Source organism: Aethalodelphis obliquidens, unplaced genomic scaffold (assembly GCF_003676395.1).
Source record: "Aethalodelphis obliquidens isolate GAN/ISIS:26980383/991018 unplaced genomic scaffold, ASM367639v1 scaffold5, whole genome shotgun sequence".
In the NCBI taxonomy this organism is placed as follows: domain Eukaryota; kingdom Metazoa; phylum Chordata; class Mammalia; order Artiodactyla; family Delphinidae; genus Aethalodelphis; species Aethalodelphis obliquidens.
The window spans coordinates 13,099,409-13,118,934 of NW_020837949.1; the positions used below are offsets into that span (position 1 = coordinate 13,099,409).

At 35.8% G+C, this 19,526-nt stretch overlaps 1 protein-coding gene across 6 annotated transcripts in view; it reads left to right on the forward strand.

Moving 5' to 3' along the window:
- BRAF (B-Raf proto-oncogene, serine/threonine kinase) overlaps window positions 1–19,526 on the forward strand; it is a 162,434-nt gene that overhangs the window by 83,417 nt on the left and 59,491 nt on the right. For 5 of the 6 annotated variants that reach the window (XR_003431855.1, XM_027101718.1, XM_027101716.1 and 2 more), the window contains exons 4-8: window positions 3,186–3,289; window positions 4,131–4,233; window positions 13,559–13,707; window positions 14,618–14,737; window positions 17,447–17,603. Coding sequence is in view for 5 of the 6 variants with exons in the window: in XM_027101718.1 (XP_026957519.1) it covers window positions 3,186–3,289; window positions 4,131–4,233; window positions 13,559–13,707; window positions 14,618–14,737; window positions 17,447–17,603 (633 nt within the window). In the remaining variant the exon portion in view is untranslated. The remainder of the gene's footprint in view (window positions 1–3,185; window positions 3,290–4,130; window positions 4,234–13,558; window positions 13,708–14,617; window positions 14,738–17,446; window positions 17,604–19,526) is intronic. The other variant, XM_027101720.1, reaches the window with a different exon arrangement.

Consider the following 19,526-nt stretch of genomic DNA (forward strand, 5'->3'; position numbering starts at 1 on the left):
CCTGATCTCGATTTTTCAGGAGCTCTTTATATATCATGAAGATTATATGCCTCTTATATAAGTTGCAAATATTTTTTTCCCAGTTTGCATTTGTCTTTTGACTTTGCTTATATAGTCATCCCTCAGTATCTACAGGGGATTGGTTCCAGGACCCCCTAAGGATACCAAAATCCTTAGATGCTCAAGTGCCTTATATAAAATGGCATAGTATTTGCATATAACCTATGCACATACTCCTGTATACTTTAAATCATCTCTAGGTTACTTAGAGTAGGAAAATTTAAGTTTTGCTTTTTTGGAACTTTCTGGAATTTTTTTCTGAATATTTTTGATCCTCAGTTGGTTGAATCCACGGATGTGGCACCCACGATATGGAGGGCTGACTGTAGTATGTTGTGTGTGTTTTGCCATCTAAAAAGTTCTTAGTTATGTGTAGGTGAATTTAACATTTTTCTTTTATGGTTTCCAGACTTTGCATCATAGATTTATAAGGCTTCTTCACTTGAGGTTATAAAGGAGCTTGCCATGTGTTTCTTTCAGTTCTTTTATGGTTTGTCCCCTCCTTCCTTCAACATTTAAATATTTGATCCTTTTGGAATTTACCCTAGTGTACAGTATGTAGTATGGGTGAACCTTTTTTTCCTAGATTGGTTCCAGTAGTTCCAACATCAGTTATTTAAAAGTTCATCTTTATCCTGTTTCAGATGCTGCCTTTATTTTATTTTGATTTTCTTTATGTGTTGGAGTCTGCTTTGGTCTTTCTGTTTTATTCTGTTGGTGTGTCAGTCTGTTGAACAGGTATCATGAAGGAACAGAAATCAGCCTACAGAAGTGAATGAAGGACTGATAGGTGACTTTCCCTTGGTGATAAGAGTGGAAAACCAAATTTTTGCCTACTGATGAAACATATATACACCTTGGAATCAACCTGTTCAGAGAAGCATAAGGGAGCATAGCTATATTAGAAGATGGCATTACAGGAGTGCATGAGGGGAATTACCAAAGGAACTGAAAGGTTGATAGCCCCAACCCATTGATGACCTCGTATGCCATATTAAGGAATTTGAATTTTGTCCTATAAATAACTGGAAAATTTTGAGAAGACTAATGAAATGTAAGGTTATACCTTAGAATGGGATTCTAAATCTGAGTTCAGTGGACTCCTCAGCAGTCCATAATGGGCTTGAAATTTTATGTTCCAGAGAGAGTATCTAAGGCTTTCATCAGGTTCTCAGAAGTATTTGACACGCACACATGTTAAGAATACCTTCTTTAGAAAGATTTCACTGATAACATGGGGATAGGATAGATTGGATGGGGTTTAAAACTAAAGATAGGGTTGTCAATCAAGAAGTTTTTGGTTTAGAGTAGGCAGAATATGAGTTGCAGAGGGAAAAAGTAAGCTTTCCCTTCTGTTCATTATTTCTGGAAGGTATGGCCAGTTCTCACGATTTGCAATAGTTATGTTCTATACATTCCCTGCAAACACTGAATTAGTGAATACTGAACCATTGCTCCTAGGAGAAATGCAGGATTACTGTTATAAATGAGCCAAAGATGGCCTCTGTATATTGGCCCCTAGAATGGACTGGGGTCCATTAGCTTAAAAGTCACCTGGCACTTGTCTACAGTATGAGAGCTAGAAAAAGAAGGCAGTGTCACCTTGATTAACCTCAGCTGGGAAAGTATGCCTTGAGCAACTCAAATTTTTCAGTCCTCTGTGCCTGTCTGCAAAAGCACTGCAAGTATTGATTTTGGGGTTACAAATAAATTTTAGCAAACAAACAAATTTGCAAATGCAGAGTCTATGAATAAAGAGGATCAACTGTACCAATCCAGTCTCTTGAATATTTCCAATGATGAACCTACTCCCTCATGGTAAACTTTTCCCTTGCTGGATAGTTTTAACGGTTATATTGAGCTAAAATCTGCCTCCTGTGTTTTCTAATCTTAGGTTCTAATTTGGCTTTCTCGATTGTTCCCCTTCAATATACTGTTTAGATTCATCTGTCTTATATTCATTTTCACTCCATTTTTCCCCCTCTAGCATAAGTTTCCCAATTTCTTTGGAAACCTTTGGTTTGCTGAGTACTTTAGTGATTTAAAAGAATGAAACCTTTAATTTTGTTATTAACATTTCCTCTGTCTGCACTCCCCTCCCCCCATAAAGACTGACCAACCTGAACTCCCACTGCTTCACTTTAGTCTACACTGTGTTTGTCAGTCCTTTTTCAGTTTTAAATTATTCGGATTAATATCTGGGGAGATGGGTCGCTGGCAGAAAAGGCCAGGATAGAGATAACTTCAAATATACAGAAAGATTCTTATCTCTATTTTCAGTGCCTCTTTTCTCCCCGCTCCTAATGTCATCTCTACTTCTCCTTAGGTTAGCTTCATTCTGTAGCCAGGTTTTCTGAGTGTACTAGGGAAGATGGCCATTAGGGACTCCAGATTTCTATCCTTTTGGAACACTTTAACTACAGTAGAAACAGAAACTTCTCTCAACCAGTGTCCATCTGTCAGTTAAGGAAAGAACTCTGGTGCTGTTTGGGTCATATATCTAGCCCTGGATTAGGGATATGGGAAACTGATTAGCCGGCTTATGTCATGTGTAGCCAGAAAAGTAGTGACCCTTGTGATTGATGGCCTCTCCAGAACCATGTGGTTTTTAGGGAGGGGTGGATTCCCAGAGGAAATAGGAGTGCCAAACAACTAAACAGCAGATATCAACTATACACATTAAGACAGGTATTTTCTTCTGCTATGTTTAGGATCAGTAAGACATCTCTTAGGGACCATCATTATGATTGAAGGATTAAGAGTTTTCAGCTTTGAACAATGTTGGATCAAAATTGATTTTGCTTTAAATGTTGACATCTATTATTTCTCAGCAGTGAGCACATAAGGATCTGTAGTATTTTCTGTTCTTTTATATGTTTAAGATATTTTGTAATTTTAATAAAAAACTAAAAATTAATTTTGCTTTGATTTAAGTTGGTGAGTAATAATAGATACTTGAGTCATAATTTCCCATTAATATTAAGTTAGTGAAATAATTTTCTGACACAGTAATCCATATGACATTTTAAAGGTGTTATAAAGGTAAATTATTGGGTTTTTTCAATGATGTGGAAAATATATAATTTATTTCCTTTACCTCATATCATATGTTTATGATACCATAGGTACCTGCAAGGTGTGGAGTTACAGTCCGGGACAGCCTAAAGAAAGCACTGATGATGAGAGGTCTAATCCCAGAGTGCTGTGCTGTTTACAGAATTCAGGATGGGTATGGTTTGTATGTGATGTGAAACTTTGTTTAAAAAAGGAAAAAAAAACCTCAGACATGAAATTTTGGGGTTTTCTATAAGATCTTTACCCAGACCTAGGGTATTGAAAATCAGCTTCAGGAAAAAAATATTAATACTAAGTTAATTAGCCTAAAGAAATCTTGTAGGCCCTTTGAGGAGTTAACATTAGATAATTTCTTGTGATGATAGTGTTTGTTTCTCTGATCAAATGACTTTGTTTAGAGTTTGAGATTCTTAAAATTTTTGAACTATTTTTTTATGTGTCTTATTTGAATAATGGACTCTTTCCCAGTCCTTTATTTTTAATATAAACTCATAGTTTCACAAAAGACTTACCAAAATTAACATTTTATATTGAATTATTTTTCAGAAAGCATCTAAAATTTTGCCATGAGCCCCCCAACCCCAATTTTGAGTCCTGTTTTTTTAAAACAAAAAAAAAGTCTCCTTTTTGGGGCATATTGTCCCTTGAGTACTCTTTTTCTTTGAATGGGTACGTAAATCTGTACCTGTGATTTCTTTTTTTTTTTGGACCCCAGGAACAATCCATTTTCTGCTGTTGTAGGTCTTTTCTGGAGCTGACTTGAAGAAAAGAGTACATCTCTTTACCCTGCTGTTTGTCCAAGAGTGATACATTTATTTGGGGTAAACTTAAAAATTAATTTATTGCCATTTAAATTTCTAACGATGGAAGACCAGGGAGCCAAAACTCCCTCACCATTACTAGCCCCTCAATAACCAATTTTCATATCTTCAGCATGAGGTTTATGAAGATCTTTAGGTATGATAACCAAGAAAGGATGTGTCTACACTTTTCAGAGAGAAGAAACCAATTGGCTGGGACACTGATATTTCCTGGCTTACTGGAGAGGAATTGCATGTAGAAGTGTTGGAGAATGTTCCACTTACAACACACAACTTTGTATGTACTTTTATATTTTTTTTAATGTCAAAAATCTTCAAGTTCTTGTGAATGAATTTTTATGTAGAGAATATGAAGTATGGATGAATAATTTTGACATTGATATTTTACCTAAGTTGAAAATCAGTTCTGTTATTTAAAAAAACAACACATATTTAAAGAGTTTTGTTTTAATCATTATACTTTATTTTTAATTTAAAAAGTAATAACATATATGTATGTATATAATTGACTAACTTTGTTGTACACCTGAAACTAACACAACATTGTAAATCAACTATATTTCAATTAAAAAAATTCAAAAAAAAAGTAATAGATACTCATTATTGAAAGAAAACTCTTAAAAATTTGAGTGGTACGAAAGTATATCAAGTAAAAACGTGAAAGTACCCTACCAGAGGTAAACAGTTGTTAATTGATTATTGTGTATTCTTCCAAAGTCTTTCTATATATAAAACATGTGTCTGTGAACCCAAAGTTTTCTCCTTTCTTTTTTTTCTCCCTTCCCTTTCCTTCATTATTTTCCATTTTTTCCTTTTATTAAAACTAAAAAATGGAATCATGTTTTGTATGATATTCTTCTTTTTTTTTTTTTTTTACGTTAAACGAAGCATCATGGGCATCTTTCCATGTCAGTACACCTAGCTTTATAATGATTGCATAATAGTCCATAAGAATATAAATTCAGTATATTTAACCATCCCTCTTAACAGACATTTAAGTTTTTAAGAAATCTGTTACATATATGGTAAATAGACTCTTTCTGCATACATCTTGACACACTTGTGTAAATGTTTCTGAAAGATAGACTAATGGAAGTGGAATAGCTTTCCTTGAGGACTGAAGAAAGATAGATGTTAAAGCTCTCCTTCAATACTTCTCCCTTTATCTGGTTTTGCATTTGCCAGAACCTAGCCTAAGCTAAGTGTCACCAGCATGAGGCCTGGAACAGTGGAACCTCTCTACCTCAGAGATAAGGTAGAGGGTACAGTTCCAGAGCTTGAGAACCTGTCCTCTAAAAGAGTAGGCAGGAGCCAAGATTAGAGTGATCTATAAGGCAGGAATGCACTTCTTACTTTTCTATATATGGACTTTGGACCACAGTTTAGTTTTCTAGATGGATAGTTATTGCTACCCTTTTGGCATCAAGTGTTTTCCCTTGTGCCTTGTTGATTAGTACAGCTGGGCTCTTTCGATTTCCTGGGGGGTGTTAGTGTTTTGGAGGCTCCATTAGCGGTGAATAATGAGATCAGGTTTGTGCTTCAATAGATAAGGTATCTTTTGGACGAGTGTAAGATACACCTGATGCCAATCAGATTTACTATGTGGCAGATAGTTTTATAATGATGAGATAAGGAGTTCACTACTATTGACTTTTTTTTTTAAACCTGGAGAATTTTGAGAGGATAAATCTTAAGATTTTTTATTTAAGTTTTTAGGAATTAAAAATAAGTACTCTTATTCTTCTTAATTAGAAATTGGATATGAGGAGGTAAAAGAAGATCTAAGTTACTAACCTTAAGCAGTGCAGGAAGGTCCTTGCCACAAGAGGGTAATGAAAGCAAACTGCAGGTTAGTTGCAGAGTATGGAAATCTTCACAACACAGTTGGAGAGCTGCCAGTTACTATTTGTTGAGATCTTTTCATTTGCCAGTATTTTGTCTGATCTGAGGATATAACAATTAATAAGAAAACAGTATCCCTGCCTTAGAGTAGAGAGAGACAGATCATTTAATTAAAAATTTTCATAAGCACTCTTAATTACTGTGTATGTTTAAAGTGCTATAGATACACAGAGTAGAGATTCCTAACCTGGCCTTTGAGGAGTCAGGAAGTTTTCCCAAAGGAAGAAATATGAAAGCTGTGGCCTGATGGATGAGGGAAGAGTACTCTGGACAGGGACTTCCCAGGTGGCGCAGTGGTTAAGAATCTGCCTGCCAATACAGGGGACACGGGTTTGAGCCCTGGTCCAGGAAGATCCCACATGCTGCGGAGCAGCTAAGCCCGTGCACAACTACTGAGCCTGTGCTCTTGAGCCCGCACTCTGCAGCAAGAGAAGCCTGCGCACTGCAACGAAGAGTAACCCCCGCTCGCCACAACTAGAGAAAGCTCATGTGCAGCAACGAAGACCCAAAACAGCCATAAATAAATAAATAAATATTTTAAAAAACCACAAGAGTACTCTAGACAGAGGGAACAGCAAGAAAGCATGTTACCTTTTCAGTTTTGAAAGAAGTTCAGAATGGATGATGCAAAGTTGGAGAGGGGGCTGTTAGAGTGTAGCGTGTATATGGGTGGAGTAAGCTTATGAGAGTCCTTGTAAGCTATGTTAAAGATTCAGACTTTTCCCTAAAATCATTGGAAATTTAATGATTTTAATAGGCAGGGCAGCAGTGTGATTAGATTTGTGTTTTGGAATGATTGCTCTTAGTGTCATAGAGAGGCAAGACTAAGCCTGTGTTCTGCTTAGAAAGGGAAAGAAATCCTCTCTCTGCTTCTCTGGGCTGGTTTTTGTTGACTACTGGAGGAAGGCTGATTATGCCTCCTGGTTTCATAGTCTGTTATAAAAGCGATTCCTTCAGTATATACGTGCATCCCAGGAATCCTTGGGAACTGGCAGGGGGCAGGGAAGGTAGAGAAACAAGATTAAAAACAGATGCTATGTGTCCAGACCTTCCCATTTTCTATAGGCACTAAAGTTAATGTCTTCCCTCAGCCCCACACCTTACAAATTAATGCGTGCAAATTACCTGTTCTATGGCCCCCACGAGTTTACCATCCATGTCTTGAATTCCAAAATAAGCATAATTTGTGGCCCAAAAGAAAAGATATACCTTCCTGTACCCACCTTTATTGACAAAGGTATATTCACAGATAGAGGTATATGTCAGTTACTCAATTTATGCTCAAATGCATACCCACATTTTCTCCTGCTCAGGTGTTTTTCTCTCCTTTCTGTTTTCCTCCCTCCTGCCCTCCTTCCTTTTCTCTCTTTTTTCCCCCTTCCTTTACATACAGAAACAACCAGTTACACATAGTTTTCACATATAAGTCAGTGACAGGAAGAAAGACTGCAACTGAGTAGATTAAAGAAGGAAGAGAAATTAGGGCTTCATGAAAGTCTGCAGATTATTAGGCGATTGAGAGTATGAGTAGTTAGCAAAAAGGATAAAGTGACTATAAAATGCTGATTCCTGTGAATACATTTTGTATTTTTCTGTGCTCTAATTTCCAGAGATTATGCTAGCAATATAAAAAGATGCTTGCTTTAGTAAATAGTAGACACATAAATATTAAAGATTTTCTAATTGCTTTTATATCCAGAGACAAATGGAAAAGGAACAAAGCTAAAAACAGTCAGTTGCTTTTTTATATCCCCTAGAAAGTGATACATAGACAAAAAGGTGAAGAAAACAAGAGCTACTCTTAAAACTATCTAAATGTTCTCAAAAAGCCAGAATGAATGATGTGCCAAGATAACATTTTCTTGATGAAGTATTATTTTTAATAACATTTTATCATGTTAAATATGTGTTTATTGAAAAGAGTTTGATAAAGTGGGTGTTGAAATCAATTTAGTGGATCATGAAAAGCATTTACATGCAGTAGAATGGATTAGAAAATTCTGATATGCATTATGTATAGTTAGGGTAATATTATTATATGAATACAGGTGTGTCCTGGATCATGATGTGTTTTTCTTACTATTGTAATGTGTGATTAATGCTGTCTGAAAAACTGAGATGAATTGAGAATATACAGCAAAGAACAAAAGACAAAATAGAGTCACCCATGCTCTCGTCACTCTCAAATAGCCATTGTTAACATTTTGTTATTTGTTTATCCTTTTTATGTTTTCTGCTTCTTATATATACAAACCAAACAGTTTTAAACAATTTCTGGTTTTGTTCGTTATCAAGATAGAGCTTCTCTGGCACAGTTCTGTTTATGTGACCCATGTTTGGCTTCTGACATGGAGTTCTTACACGTTGCCTTTTAAGTTTCACACAGAGGAATGTTCACAGATCCATTTAGGTCTTCTAATCCTCTAACAAACTGATAGTTTGTTAAAAGTAGTTCTTACCTTCTTTTAGGTGATTTTCCTTTTCCTTGTCCTAAGTTAGCAAGTTCAGGTAGGGTTGATCTGATTTTCATATAATTATAAACTAGTTTTTTCGTTTATAAATTCTTTTTTACATTTTAATCAAAGTATATTACATTTTAATCAAATGTATATAGTTTTTAAGATAGTGCAGACGGGTTTACAAAAAAAATCACCTGTTGCCCTATCCCTTGTTAGCCTCTAATGCCACTCTCCAGAGGAAATCATTCTTTTTTTTTTTTTTTTATTAGGTCCCACTTGTTTATTTTTGTTTTTATTTCCATTACTCTAGGAGGTGGATCAAAAAAGATATTGCTGTGATTTATGTCAAAGAGTGTTCTTCCTGTTTTTCCTCTACGAGTTTTATAGTGTCCAGTCTTACATTTAGGTCTCTAATCCATTTTGAGTTTATTTTTGTGTATGATGTTAGGGAGTGTTCTGACTTCATTCTTTTACATGTAGCTGTCCAGTTTTCCCAGCACCACTTATTGAAGAGACTGTCTTTTCTCCATTGTATATCCTTGCCTCCTTTGTCATAGATTAGTTGACCGTAGGTGCGTGGGTTTATCTCTGGGCTTTCTATCCTATTCCACTGATCTATATTTCTGTTTTTGTGCCAGTACCGTGTTGTCTTGATTACTGTAGCTTTGTAGTATAGTCTGAAGTCAGGGAGTCTCATTCCTCCAGCTCCATTTTTTCCCTCAAAACCGCTTTGGCTATTCAGGGTCTTTTGTGTCTCCATACAAATTTTAATATTTTTTGTTCTGGTTCTGTAAAAAATGCCATTGGTAATTTGATAGGGATTACATTGAATCTGTAGATTGCTTTGGGTAGTATAGTCATTTTCACAATATTGATTCTTCCAGTCCAAGAACATGGTGTATCTCTCCATCTGTTGGTATCATCTTTAATTTCTTTCATGAGTGTCTTATAGTTTTCTGCATACAGGTCTTTTGTCTCCCTGGGTAGGGTTATTCTTAGGTATTTTATTCTTTTTGTTGCAATGGTAAATGGAAGAGTTTCCTTAATTTCTCTTTCAGATTTTTCATCATTAGTGTACAGGAATGCAAGAGATTTCTGTACATTAATTTTGTATCCTGCAACTTTACCAAATTCATTGAATAGCTGTATTAGTTTTCTGATGGCATCTTTAGGATTCTCTATGTATAGTATCATGTCATCTGCAAACAGTGACAGTTTTACTTCTTCTTTTCCAATTTGTATTCCTTTTATTTCTTTTTCTTCTCTGATTGCCGTGGCTAGGACTTCCAAAACTATGCTGAATAATAGTGGTGAGAGTGGACATCCTTGTCTTGTTCCTGATCTTAGTGGAAATGCTTTCAGTTTTTCACCATTGAGAATGATGTTTGCTGTGGGTTTGTGGTATATGGCCTTTATTACGTTGAGGTAGGTTCCCTCTATGCCCACTTTCTGGAGAGTTTTTATCATAAACGGGTGTTGAATTTTGTCAAAAGCTTTTTCTGCATCTAATGAGATGATCATATGGTTTTTATTCTTCAGTTTGTTAATGTGGTGTATCACATTGATTGATTTGCATATATTGAAGAATCCTTGCATCCCTGGGATAAATCCCACTTGATCATGGTATATGATCCTTTTAATGTGTTGTTGGGTTCTGTTTGCTAGTATTTTGTTGAGGATTTTTGCATCTATATTCATCAGTGATATTGGTCTGTAATTTTCTTTTTTTGTAGTATCTTTGTCTGGTTTTGGTATCAGGGTGATAGTGGCCTCATAGAATGAGTTTGGGAGTATTCCTTTGCAGTTTTTTGGAAGAGTTTGAGAAGGATGGGTGTTAGCTCTTCTCTAAATGTTTGATAGAATTCACCTGTGAAGCCATCTGGTCCTGGGCTTCTGTTTGTTGGAAGATTTTTAATCACAGTTTCAATTTCATTACTTGTGATTGGTCTGTTCATATTTTCTATTTCTTCCTGGTTCAGTCTTGGAAGGTTGGAAGGTTATACCTTTCTAAGAATTTGTCCATTTCTTCCAGGTCGTCCATTTTAATGGCATAGCGTTGCTTGTAGTAGTCTCTTAGGATGCTTGGTATTTCTGCGGTGTCTGCTGTAACTTCTTTTTCATTTCTAATTTTATTGATTTGAGTCCTCTCCCTCTTTTTCTTGAAGAGTCTGGCTAATGGTTTATCAGTTTTGTTTATCTTCTCAAAGAACCAGCTTTTAGTTTTATTGATCTTTGCTATTGTTTTCTTTGTTTCTGTTTCATCTATTTCTGCTCTGACCTTTATGATTTCTTTCCTTCTGCTAACTTTGGGTTTTGTTTGTTCTTCTTTCTCTAGTTCCTTTAGGTGTAAGGTTAGATTGTTTATTTGAGATTTTTCTTGTTTCTTGAGGTAGACTTGTATAACTGTAAACTTCCCTCTTAGAACTGCTTTTGCTGCATCCCATAGGTTTTGGATTGTCGTGTTTTCATTGTCATTTGTCTCTAGGTATTTTTGGATTTCCTCTTGGATTTCTTCAGTGATCTCTTGGTTATTTAGTAACGTATAGTTTAGCCTCCATGTGTTTGTGTTTTTTACTTTTTTTTCCCTGTAATTCATTTCTAATCTCGTAGTGTTATAGTCAGAAAAGGTGCTTGATATGATTTCAATTTTCTTAAATTTACTAAGGCTTGATTTGTGACCCAAGATGTGGTCTACCCTTTAGAATGTTCTTTGCTCACTTGAGAAGAAAGTGTAATCTGCTGTTTTTCGATGGAATGTCCTATAAATATTAATTAAATCCATCTGGTCTGTTGTGTCATTTAAAGCTTCTGTTCCCTTATTAGTTGTCATTTTGGATGATCTGTCCATTGGTGTAAGTGAGGTGTTAAAGTCCCCCACTATTATTGTGTTACTGTCGATTTCCTCTTTTATAGCTGTTAGCAGTTACCTTATGTATTGAGGTGCCCTTATGTTGGGTGCATATATATTTATAATTGTTATATCTTCTTCTTGCATTGATCCATTGATCACTATTTAGTGTCCTTTCTTGTCTATTGTAACATTCTATATTTTAAAGTCTATTTTATCTGATATGATTATTGCTACTCCAGCTTTCTTTTGATTTCCATTTGCATGGAATATCTTTTTCCATCCCCTCACTTTCAGTCTGAATGTGTTCCTAGTTCTGAAGTGGGTCTCCTGTAGACAGCACATATATGGGTCTTGTTTTTGTATCCATTCAGTAAGCCTGTGTCTTTTGGTTGGAGCATTTAATCCATTCACGTTTCAGGTCTTTATTGATATGTATGCTCCTATTACCATTTTCTTAATTGTTTTGGGTTTGTTTTTGTAGGTCCTTGTCTTCTCTTGTGTTTCCCACTTAGAGAAGTTCCTTTAGCATTTGTTGTAGAACTGGTTTGGTGGTGCTGAATTCTCTTAGCTTTTGCTTGTCTGTAAAGCTTTTGATTTCTCCATCGAATCTGAATGAGATTCTTGCCATGTACAGTAATCTTCGTTGTAGATTCTTCCCTTTCATCATTTTAAGTATATCATGCCGCTCCCTTCTGACTTGTAGAGTTGCTGCTGAGAAATCAGCTGTTAACCTTGTGGGAGTTCCCTTGTATGTTATTTGTCTTTTTTCCCTTGCTGCTTTCAATAATTTTTCTTTGTCTTTAATTTTTGCCAATTTGATTACTATGTGTCTTGGCGTGTTTCTCCCTGGGTTTATCCTGTATGGGACTTGCTGTGCTTCATGGACTTGGGTGGCTATTTCCTTTCCCATGTTAGGGAAGTTTTCGACTATAATCTCTTCAAATATTTTCTCTGGTCCTTTCTCTCTCTCTTCTCCTTCTGGGACCTTTATAATGTGAATGTTGTTGCGTTTAATGTTGTCCCGGAGGTCTCTTAGGCTGTCTTCATTTCTTTTCATTCTTTTTTCTTTATTCTGTTCTGCAGCAGTGAATTCCACCATTCTGTATTCCAGGTTACTTATACGTTCTTCTGCCTCAGTTATTCTGCTATTGATTCCTGCTAGTGTATTTTCCATTTCAGTTATTGTATTGTTCGTCTCTGTTTGTTTGTTCTTTAATTCTTCTACGTCTTTGTTAAACATTTTTTACATCTTCTCAATCTTTACCTCCATTCTTTTTCTGAGGTCCTGGGTCATCTTCACTATCATTCTGAATTCTTTTTCTGGAAGGTTGCCTATGTCTACTTCATTTAGTTGTTTTTCTGGGGTCTTATCTTGTTCCTTCATCTGGTGCATAGCCCTCTGCCTTTTCATCTTGTCTGTCTTTCTGTGAATGTGGTTTTTGTTCCACAGGCTACAGGATTGTAGTTCTTCTTACTTCTGCTGTCTGCCCTCTAGTGGATGAGGCTATCTGAGAGGAAATCATTCTTAACTTTCAATGGTTTCTGTTTTAAGCTCTTCTTGTGATTATTTTCATATTACTAAATAATAACTTTAAGCTACAATTTCTTATTTTATCAGTTTTAGACATTTACTTATGGCTAGTTCCATAGGGAATTAGATTATTTGTAACATTACAACCTTCCTCCTCTTTTCGCTCCTCCTCTGAAGCATTTTTGTTTTTTGTGGGTTTTTTGATTCCTCTGTTCCATACCTTTGTAACTTTAAGTATGCCATTGTTTCTTGTTCTGTCAACACCAGTAAGCATCTGTTAACTCCTTTCTTTGTAGAGTTATTTAAGTGTACCCTTATTCTGTCTTTCACCTCTGTTTCTTCCTGCTCCTGTCATCTCTGCTTTTACTTTTATGTAGTAAAGCTTAATATTAGTTAGTCTTTTATTTATTTTCCATCTTCTTGACTTACGAGTTTAATTGGTTAGTGGGTGGGAGAAAAATACATGTAGTCCATCTGTTATCTTGAATCCACTGGTTTTCATTTTAGTATCTTAGTGTTTAAGTCAGTTCTCATGATGTAAGCATATTAAAGATTTGTTATTTTAATCAAGAGTAAATAAGTTGGGCTTCCCTGGTGGCGCAGTGGTTGAGAGTCTGCCTGCCGATGCAGGGGACACGGGTTCATGGCCCGGTCCGGGAAGATCCTACATGCCGCGGGGCGGCTGGGCCCGTGAGCCATGGTCGCTGAGCCTGCGCATCCGGAGCCTGTGCTCCGCAGCAGGAGAGGCCACAGCAGTGAGAGGCCCGCGTACCGCAAGAAAAAAAAAAGAGTAAATAAGTTGATTTCTAAAAAGATTCTTACTAGTTTTTGAAATCCTCTACGATGTTTTACTTTGCAGGTACGGAAAACTTTTTTCACCTTAGCATTTTGTGACTTCTGTCGAAAGCTGCTTTTCCAGGGGTTCCGCTGTCAAACATGTGGTTATAAATTTCACCAGCGTTGTAGTACAGAGGTTCCACTGATGTGTGTTAATTATGACCAACTTGAGTAAGTAATCAAAAAATTTTTCTTTTCTGTCTTCCACTTTACATTTAACTTTTCTTAATGTGAAACTAGTATGTCTTAGAGTCTGTGAAAGTTTTCTGTACAGAATAGTTGTTACAGGGAACTTTTTGAAGTGTGCCTAGAGAGTAATATGTAGTATAGCCAATACTTCTCTCTCAAATTATAATTCTGGTTTGCTGTACATTTCATTTATGTTTTATATTCTCTTTTAATTAATAAAGATCCCTTGCCCATAGAAATCACTTTTAGATGGTTTTTGGGTGTTTCAATTAAATAAACCATTATATTTTTAGACTGCAGATTGGGGAATCTGGTTCTGTCAGCAATTTTGTAAATTAAGTGCTCTCTCTCTCAAAGTTAGTGTGCCTGTCTGTCTGTCTCTCTCCCTCCCCCCTTCTCTTCCTCCCTCTCTTCCCCCTAGTCCCTCTCTTCCCCCTACTCCCTCTCTCAATAGATTGAGTCTATTTTAATCTTTTTTTGTGTTGTTACTGCTGCTTGTAAAATCTTATTACTTTTTTTGATTACTTGAGTAGAGGGAATTCAACTCTGTACTTTAAAGTATATCATAATGATATAACCTAATTTTTAGCAGTAGATACATTTTCTAATTCCTTAACCATAAAGCATGATTTTTCTCCTCTACTATGTAGAAATTTGCTGTATAGAGCAATTAGTTTTAGATTCTGAGCTTGCCTTTGAAAAGTACAATATAATTTTTTTACAGTAAGCCTTTAGACAAAAATACAACTAATTGAATTTAACAGTCCTTCCTGAAAATGGAATTTGATCTCAGACATTTTTGTTAATTCTTTAAGGTATTCTGGTATATGAAGCTTCTGGGTTTTGCACAAGTTAGGTTTGTTTTTGTTTTGTTTTTCTTTTTGCCTCACAGTTTGCTGTTTGTCTCCAAGTTCTTTGAACACCACCCAATACCACAGGAGGAGGCCTCCTTAGCAGAGACTACCCTTACGTCTGGATCATCCCCTTCTGCACCCCCCTCCGATTCTATTGGGTATGATTTGATTCCTGCTGTTCAGTGACATGCTGTTTGAGCTGATTTCTTTGGAACTTTTGGCTAATTATAAACCTTTCCAACATTTGGATTGTTAAATTAAGGGTTTTTTTTTTTCAGGTAATTTATCACACCAGTCAGCTAATTTACATACATTTGGTACAGATACACAGGGTTAAAGCTGATGTAGACTGTTTTAGGACCATCCTTGAAAAAAATCAAGCAACAGATAATTTAGAGTCCCTGCCTTGTGCTCATTGCTTTATTTTTAATATCAGATATAGAAGTATATGATTTCCATTTAGAAAAGTAACATTAATATATGAGATAATGGCCGACGATTTTAAAATAGTATATAATTATAATCTACAATTTATGATATATTATTTTAAACTGTGTGATAAATATCCTCATGTTTACAGGAGAAGAGAGAATAGTGAGAGAGGGTAGTCAACATTTAATCAAGAAAGTGGGATTTGAACTGGACTGTAAAGAATTCTAGAATCTGAATGAGCATAGGAGCATGGTGATGGTGGGGGCACAGGGGCAAGGGGAGAAGGGAGGTACAAGCAGCATATCTTCATCTTCTAGTATACCCATTTTCTTTAGATTTGCTAATAAAATACATTAGATTTAATCCAGGTTTTTGTTTTTCTTAACTTAAAGACCAGTGTCCTTTGCATACATATTTCTGACTTATTGTATACTACATGTTGCTGTCATAGTTTTAATTCAGTAGGTTTCAAGAATGACTTGCTGTCACTACACCAGATCAGTTGTGTTAATTAGACTACCCTATTCAGTTGTAGTAAATTCAGGCTTTTTCCACTTTTAAGTTCTAACTTAAAGTATGTTACTGCTTTGAGACTTTAAATCACCTGTAAGTAGTGTTTAAAAAGTGAGTGCACTTTCCAAAACTTTTTAAAAGCTAATATTGTCACTTCTACGTTCTTTTTACCTGCTCCCCATATCCCTTGCCAGTGGCTTTTATTGGCTGTCTAAAGCAAAAATAAAGACAGCTTTGTCACAAACTAAAAATTTCTCAATTATCAGAATAAAAAGGACCAGTAGAACATGCTAATTTTCTTAGAGACCAGTTCCATCAGCCTTACCTATAATTCTCGTTGGTTTATAGCAGTTTTTTATTTATTTTTGTGGTATGCGGGCCTCTCACTGTTGTGGCCTCTCCCGTTGCGGAGCACAGGCTCCGGACGCGCAGGCTCAGCGGCCATGGCTTATGGGCCCAGCTGCTCCGCGGCATGTGGATCTTCCCAGACCGGGGCATGAACCCGTGTCCCCTGCATCGGCAGGCAGACTGTCAACCACTGCGTCACCAGGGAAGCCCCTATAGCAGTTTTTTAAAGTACATAATATTTTATTATTTTTATTTCCCTTCTAAGTGGATTCATTTACATAAAGTCAAAATTTCTTTCCCTACCCTTAAAAGTGTGCTTCAAAGAAGCACAGATTCTTGTTCAGATTCTATTAACATATTTTATTTAGAAGTTTTTTGTCACTATTTGGCTTCTTTGGCTGTTTCAACCTTTATCTAGTCCTTTTCTACTGTATTTTCTTCTCATTCCTCTCTAAACCCTCTCCCGTCTTAAAAATGTCTTTTTATTCCCTCAACATTGTCTTTCTGGCTGTCTTATTAACCACTAGATAATGCTGATTAGTTACAGAGTTTGCATAAGATGGGGTGCAACAATAACCAATCTCTGAAGAGAGGCTGTTAGCACTGAGTCATTCATTGGTCCTGGTGGAGCTCACTAAGACAGTCACACCTCGTCAGTCAAGTGACACTCATTTCTTAGCTCCCTAGGATACTCCTTCTGAGGGGCACAGACTTCTCACAGGTGCTTACAATCTATTCTCAAAACTTTAATGTGCTCCGTGAGTGCCAGGTTCATTTTGGGAGCAGTGAGAGATCATAGACTTTGTTATTTATCCACAGTACCAAAATAGGTCACTCTGTCACCTGTTTTGATGGTTTCATCAAAAAGCAGTTTTTACAAATATTTACTTTAATGCTTAATATATTATTTTCCTGTGTGTCTTGTATCGATTATTGGTCATGGTAAACATTTCAAAATATGAGAGATTGACACTCTGAGAATCATCTTTTGAATTTGGAAATGATCTTTTGCTATTACTGTTCAGGATTTTAATTCAACTCTTGTATAAAGCAATAGGTATATCTTTTAGGTCATGAAAAACACATGTATGTTTTTAAAAGATTTATAATTTCCTAATATTGATACTTCCCATAAAAAGTTCATTTTAGTAACTTCAACTATCAAGAAATGGCAAAGGTAGAAAAATTGGCAGACATTATTCAGTCACTGCCTACCTAGAGCATTTTTGTATAACTTTAAAGGACAAGCGTTGCTTCAGCTGATTAACAACAGGTAATTTTTAGCCATTTGTAGATTTCTCTGGAGTTTTTTGGATAAGAATCAGTGTTCTTATCATTGATACTCCCTGGAGTGTCTGCTTGAGCAAAGCAGCTTTGTCAGTGGTTGCAAGCACATATTAGTTTTTTAAACTAACACTTTTAAAAGCCATTACTGCTGGATTTTTAATGCTTTATTGTAAAGATTTTATTTGAGAATACGAAAAGAAGAAAATCTTTATATCATCCATTTTTCTATGTTATTATCTCTATAAAGTTGCTCTGAATCTTATCTTCCAATCACTTGATTTTTCCAGGCCCCCAATTCTCACCAGTCCGTCTCCTTCAAAATCCATTCCAATTCCACAGCCTTTCCGACCAGATGAAGATCACCGAAATCAGTTTGGACAACGAGACCGGTCCTCATCAGCTCCAAATGTGCATATAAACACCATAGAACCTGTCAATATTGATGTAAGTATCCAGCAGTGCTCGAAGTTAGAAAATTCAAGTGTGTTTCTTTATTTTTTCTGCTACATTTATAATATAGATCAGAAATAAGTGCCATCTTTCATTTATCACAGTTATTATAAGTGATAGACTTTTCATGAACTACAAATCAGGAAAGCCTTTCAGCTTCTCTGATGGCATAAAATATTTAACTGGCACCAAATTATAGAGTTATTCTTTTTTTTTTCCTTATGACACCATCTCTGTAAAAGTCTTATCTTCATTTATTTAACAGGTAATCCACTTGACCATTTTGGGGTAAAGAAAAAATAAGAGTACACTTGCATATTTCCTATTTAGATCAATTTGAAATCTTTACCTGAATATCTAAAAGTTTAACTTTGAGTTAAATAACCCTTAAGGATTAATCATTACTTTATGTACTTCTCATGCAAAGCTACCTTTTACCTTCTTTACTTTCTTGAGTATACCATTGGATTGCATCTCTACACAAATCAATTATTTTAGTCTCCTTCTGGGGCTGGTCACTCTTGAATTTTTTTACTTTCCCGGTTTATCTTACACACTATAAGTTAATTATGTACATTAGTGTCACTTCTTCGATTTGACCTTAACTCCTGGACAGCAGAAACCATTCCTAATATAGTTTCCTAACATAGGAACTATTAGGTGTTAGTTGGCACCTAACATAAGAGGTCATCAAAAAATATTTGTATTAGTAAAAGGGTTAGAAGACAAAGCAGAGGTCTGTTTCCCATAATATAGACCAGGGATCAACAAACACTTAAAGGGTCACATAGTAAATATTTTAGGCTTGTGTGTCATGTGATGTCTAATGATAGCTGTTGAACTCTGCCACTGTAGTGTGAAAACGGCCATAATACATCTTAAACAAATAGGTGAGGCTTTATTCAAGTAAAACTTGAGTAAAGCAGGTGGCCAGCCAATTGTGTTTTGCCAGTCCCTGCTATAGACAAAATAGAAGGAAGAGATGAGAAAAAAGATGAGATACGCAGGATCAATCCAAAAGGACTGGTTCGTTCAGCTATCAATACATCATCTCAGTAACTGAGTTACTGAAGATAATAAAGAGCCCTTGCTATCTGAGCTGTGGTGGGGTTGGGATCACTTCTCCCAGAATTTGTACTTTAGGATAAAAAATGTGGGTTATCCTCAGTCTCTGTCTGTAATAAGCAAGAAAACAAAAAAGCCACCAAATTTGTTTGCCTTGGAAAGTAATTATATTTAAAAAGGAATTTGAAACTGTTTCCCCATGTAAGCAGGATACTGAAGTTACTGAGGGGTCATGTGTATGTTAGAGGACAGGGGTGGTTCTCATTATACTGGCATTCCTTATGTGAGTGCTCATAAGGTTGAGTAAAGAAGGAAAAATTATCCTAACAGGAAAATAATCACTAATTAACAGACTCCCTTAATATTAGTCTCCACTCACATATCCCTCCCCATTTAATACCAGCTTGCATTCCAGCCCTTTTCCATCACTATCCAACATTTCAGTGAAAACATAAAGCACATTGATTGTGAATATGACAACAAAAAAAAGATTTTAAGGATTTTATGAAGACAGTGAAAAAGTCACTTGGTAGAACTACTCACATCTTATAAAGTCATTGAGAAATAAGGGTACAGCAGAATTAAATTAGTCCAGTTAACAGTAAAAGAAAGTCTATAAGGATGACAAGAGAATAGGCTTTTCAAGTGAAAATGATTTAAATATCATAGGATTGATGGAGGGCTTTGAGGGAATTGATGAAGTCCTTTAAGATTTTTATAAAAATGATTATGATTGTGATGTAAAAGATGAATATGAAATTAAGAATTTCAATTTGTGCTGTCGTAAGTTTGATATTATTACCAATGAAAACTTGATTTTTTCTGTATTCTAAGGATTAGCATACTGTTGAA